The 4,929-nt window shown below is 45.5% G+C and overlaps 1 protein-coding gene across 1 annotated transcript in view; it reads left to right on the plus strand.

The window, feature by feature from the left end:
- The window catches only part of KDM2A (lysine (K)-specific demethylase 2A), a 120,608-nt gene that overhangs the window by 91,093 nt on the left and 24,586 nt on the right, over positions 1–4,929 (plus strand). The window contains exons 14-18 of the mRNA XM_015409682.1: positions 1,587–1,670; positions 2,149–2,415; positions 2,685–2,816; positions 2,912–3,001; positions 4,730–4,922. Coding sequence (XP_015265168.1) covers positions 1,587–1,670; positions 2,149–2,415; positions 2,685–2,816; positions 2,912–3,001; positions 4,730–4,922 — 766 coding nt within the window. The remainder of the gene's footprint in view (positions 1–1,586; positions 1,671–2,148; positions 2,416–2,684; positions 2,817–2,911; positions 3,002–4,729; positions 4,923–4,929) is intronic.

The raw sequence follows: 4,929 nt of genomic DNA on the forward strand, positions 1-4,929 counted from the left end.
GATTGTTCACATCGGCGGGGGGGGGCACTTCTTCCTTGGGGCCGCTGTTCTGAAACCTTTGCGGGGGGCGGCGGAGCGGGGTGTTTCCTTCCCGGCGCTTGCGTGCCCGAGCAGCCGCCCCCGATTAGTGCTCCGGGCTGATGGCGAGCGGGCTTCCCCTTCTGCCCTGCGAGGCATGTGCCTTCATGCCCTCAAATGCCGACCTTTTCTCAGCTCTAAGCTAGCTGTGTGGGAGAGGGTGGGGCTTGGAGACGTGGGCACGTCCTGCTGGGCTAGCCAAGGCAGCCACTTCCTTCCACCCACAGGGTTCTCTGGAAGGGTGGAGGAGCAGCTGCACAGGAGAATGGCAGGGGATACGTTGGTTTTAGAAGAAGAAGATTGGATTGATTTGGTTTTAAGTTCCAGTTATATCTTGTCCCTTAAAATCTTTGTTTAAAACGAGTTAAAGTAAAACAAACACATTAAACGCTGCTCTCAAGATACCTTTAAAGTGGGTCCATGATCCTCTTTCAAACGTATTGAGAGCTTTCTATTGTACATAAAAGAACAAACGGGGCAAAAATATAAGTATATTATTTCTGCTTAGTGTTTAAACGTGTAAAGCATCAAGCAGAAAACCTTAATCTCACAGTTGCTTTCCCAAACAGATATAGTTTCTGTAGCACCAGAGAGGCTGCAGGTCTTGAAATATGCTCTTGCATAATAGAAAAGCTGTAATTGTTTGCGAATCAGATATATATTCAATTGCTGTAGCATCAATTAATATATTTGTCAGGGAAATGTAAATTAGAATGTTAGAAGTTTGTTAAATCATTGATTTCAACACACATATGCCCAAGATGATTTAAAGTAATCCACCCTGCTGGGAAGCAGTTTCCCAGGATAGGCCTCCTATGGGAATATGAATCCCCTTGCATTGGTAAGTGCAATGGAGAATTAGCCCAGCCAATGCAGTGTTCTTTCCCTCTTGGCAGCAAGAAACACTGCACTTCCTGCACATGGGGATGCCAGCGGGAGGCTCCTGAAAATGTAGCCATAGTAACCTCAAGTAAATAAAGCAGATCTGAAATGGAAGTCCAGGGTGGGTGGGGTGGACAGCAGATGCATTGGGAAGTATGGTTAAAGGAAGGGATTCCAAATCCATGGCAATTACAACCACTTGTTGCTAATGCCCAGCCACATGGCTTGGAGGTTACGTAGCTTCCTTTGTGAAAGAGAAACAACCTAAAACAGTATGACTGAAAAGGCTGCCTTTGGCTCCTGCTTGCTGTCTGGGTAAAACAGAATCTAGCTGTATCTGATACAGAGGGCACTGCAGCAGTGTGGAAAGGACCACACAGCCTGGAATGAAGATATTTATGTGATTCCCCCTTCCCCCAGCTAGTGTAATAATGTGTAAACTATGAAGAAAGCAGTCTGTGGTTCAAATCTTGCTTCAGCCCCTCGTAAGCAGCATGGGGACAAGAACAACAATGTTCTATCTTACAGAGTTCTTAAAGATTACCAGGAAACTGTAATGAAGAACTCTGAACATGTAAACTATTTGAAAAAATACTGAGATTTTTATTGTCTTGTCTCTGTTGTAGCTGTTGCTGGAGGAATACGCAAGCAGTGACCCCAAGCTGGCACTTACTGGCATCCCTATTGTCCAGTGGCCAAAGAGGGATAAGGTAAATGATGGGTCTGTGGCTTGGCTCAGACAGTGAGAGACTTGGTGTGCAGAACTTTGGCAGTTGGAAGGTATAGCCTCCTAGTTTAAGATGAAAAGTTGAGAAAAGGACTCTGCACCATTCTTTGTATTTTTAAAGGAGAAGTGGGTGTTTATGCAAGCTGCAGGTATGAAAATTAAAAGTATTGGAAATTCAGGATAAAGAAACCAGAAAGATCATAATCATAGCCTCAATTTTTAGGAACAGTCTTTGCAAAAATCAGAATTAGTTAATGATAAATATAAGTGTTTTCAGAGTTCTCTGTAACTGGGAGCAAAGTCCTCTGAGATTCCATGTACCATGTCCTCAGTTTCCAGTCCCTGAGATTCACACATATTGCCATCCAAAACCTCTTGAGATAGACACTTGCTTCCTCCAGTGTGATAGACATATGAGCCATGCCACCTAACTTCTCCCTATCTTACTTTTTCACTGACAGCTCAAACTTCAGGTTCGGCCAAAGTTAAGATTACCTACCATCCCCATCACCAAGCCCCACACCATGAAACCAGCGCCACGGCCTGCGACTGTGAGGCCCACAGTCTCTCCTATAGTGTCTGGTGCTCGCAGAAGGCGGGTGCGATGTCGTAAATGCAAGGCCTGCCTGCAGGGTGAATGTGGCATGTGCCACTACTGCAGGGATATGAAGAAGTTTGGTGGGCCTGGTCGTATGAAGCAGTCCTGTGTATTGCGACAGTGCTTGGCGGTGAGTAATGTGGCATTAGTGGGGAAACGACGTGTGTGTCTGGAAGACTTGATTTCAGTCTGTTTTGGGGGGCAAGGATGGCCTGCTGTGCTTCTCAAAAGTAGTAGGAACAAATGAGGCTGAGATTCCGAATCTGATGGCTAGGGTTAACACTGGAATCCTTCTGTGTGGAACACACACAGCAAAGCAACAACAACAAAAAAGTTACTCTGGAAGTTTTGGGGGAAAGTTCTGTGATGTGACTTCCTGTTTCATTGTTTACTTTGTAGCCCCGACTGCCTCACTCTGTCACATGTGCACTTTGTGGGGAGGTAGATAAGAATGAGGATTCACAGGACTTTGAGAAGAAGTTAATGGAATGCTGCATCTGCAATGAAATTGTTCACCCTGGCTGTCTACGGGTACGCTCTGAACTTGGGGGCAAGTGCTTGGTTCATTTTATACTGGAGCATCAGGAATAAATGTCTTGCTGAAAGTGACTGTCTTTTCTGTACAGATGGATGGGGAAGGGATATTGAATGATGAATTGCCCAACTGCTGGGAGTGTCCAAAGTGCTACAAGGGAGATGAGTTGGAGAAAGCCCAGGTAAGACTGTTTCAAACAGCAGATGAAGGTTTTCCTTTTTTACTTTACAAAAGCATTTGTATGCACTGTTTTTGGGTCATGCAGGGAACAGACTGTTGCGGCTTGAAATGCACAGAGCTAAACACTCATCTTACCTGTACCTAAGCTCTTGCTAGGATAAGGATTTTCCTGATGTTTTAAGGTCTTGTCTTCGGTTCAGAAAGGACTGCTGGGGCGGGGGGGGGGGGGGAAAGACTCACAGTCCTTGTAAGCACAGATCACTGGAGTCAGCCCAGAGAGCAGACTTCAGAACATGGTTCCCCAAGAACTTCAGGTCAAGGCTTTCATAATAATGCATATGTCTATGTATGATCCCACAGACCTGTTGTCTCTAATCTAGACATTTGGCTACATACTACATTATCAGAAATGTAGCATTACTGTAACATGGATGTATTTTGCATTTCATCTGTAGACTCTGATGCTCAATAGATTGGAGTGTATCCCATAGAGCATTTCTTAGACAGGAGGGATTAGCCTTTGCTGCTGCAGCTGGAGGTGCAGGCAAGAAAATCACAACTCATAATTGGAAATTCTTCTACCTAAGGAAACACTCTGTTGCATCCAAATCATTGTTTGGTGTGCGGCTGCATTTTGTGTAGCTTTTACTTTTTTAAAAAGGCTGACCTTTATAAGAAGCAGCAGCTTGAGAAGAATGACAGATGTAGCTGCTAGAGCTAGCTGAGTGGAAGAGTAACTTTGCTTGGATCTCCCCTGTTGGAAAATATGTTGATTATCCACTGTTGTAGCTTTCTGGAACATGAAGTAGCAGGGGAGTGTTGTCATGCAGTCAGTGTAATTGGAAGAAAGTGGCCTGCAGCAGTGGTCCAATCTGTGACTCTCCTTTTGACTGCAACAGGTGTAATTCCTGTGTTGCCAAGGTGTAAGTATACCTTCACCAGAGATGTAGTGAAAATAGTAATCGTGTCTAGAAAAAGTGACCAAACCAGGAGAGCTGATACTTCTAGCTAGAAAAAAATGAAGTCGGAATCGCAGCATGTCTGCCTCTTTCACTGTTTGCATTACTTTAGAAGATTTGGCAGAGGAGAAGGTTATCATCACTGGGATCATCCTGGCACCGTTTTAAAACTCTTGACCTGCTTTCCGTGAATTCCCCCACTTCCCCCTTCCCACTGTTGGCTCTTACTTTGCACTCTCCGTTTCTGGAACTAGGATTCAACACAGGGATGCTGATTATAGTGGGTGGGCAGGCTCATGAGGAAAAGGGCAAGGTAGATAAAATGCATACTGCTCAGGGTTTTATATGCTAACGTGCCACCCACCGTACGCTGGCAAATACTGTTGGTCTCCTGCTGAGCACTAACACTGCAGACTGTTCGAGAGGGTGTTAATGAGGGGCAGGCATTTGAACAAATGGCTTGTATGGTCCATACTGGCCACTGTGTGGATCTTGAGGAGGGATCAGTTAAAAGACCCCACCCTCAGGTAAATTAATGCAGTCTCTGCAACTCTTAATTCCCTTTAGTATTAGGGGGATTTCTAGGCTGATACCAGCTGTTGTGATTGGAACAATGAGAGAAGTTTAGCTACCCTTGGATTTAAGTTGAGTAGGCATTGCAGTTCCAACCCATGCAGGCTCATTTGGCTTCCTAACCCATTCTGTCACATCACATTGAAGCCTACAACACTCACTTGTGGTTCAGTAACTGGCTGCTGCTTGCTTTGCAGAAGCGAAAAATGGATGATGGTGATGATGACACAGTCCAAGCCAAAGTCCTACGCCCCCTGCGAAGCTGTGAGGAGCCTCTGACTCCACCACCACACTCACCCACCCCAATGCTGCAGTTGATCCATGACCCTGCATCACCGCGTGGCGTGGTGACACGATCCTCTCCAGGAGCAGGGCCTAGTGATCATCATGGTGCCAG

Source organism: Gekko japonicus, unplaced genomic scaffold (assembly GCF_001447785.1).
Source record: "Gekko japonicus isolate JY-2015 unplaced genomic scaffold, Gekko_japonicus_V1.1 scaffold3120, whole genome shotgun sequence".
In the NCBI taxonomy this organism is placed as follows: domain Eukaryota; kingdom Metazoa; phylum Chordata; class Lepidosauria; order Squamata; family Gekkonidae; genus Gekko; species Gekko japonicus.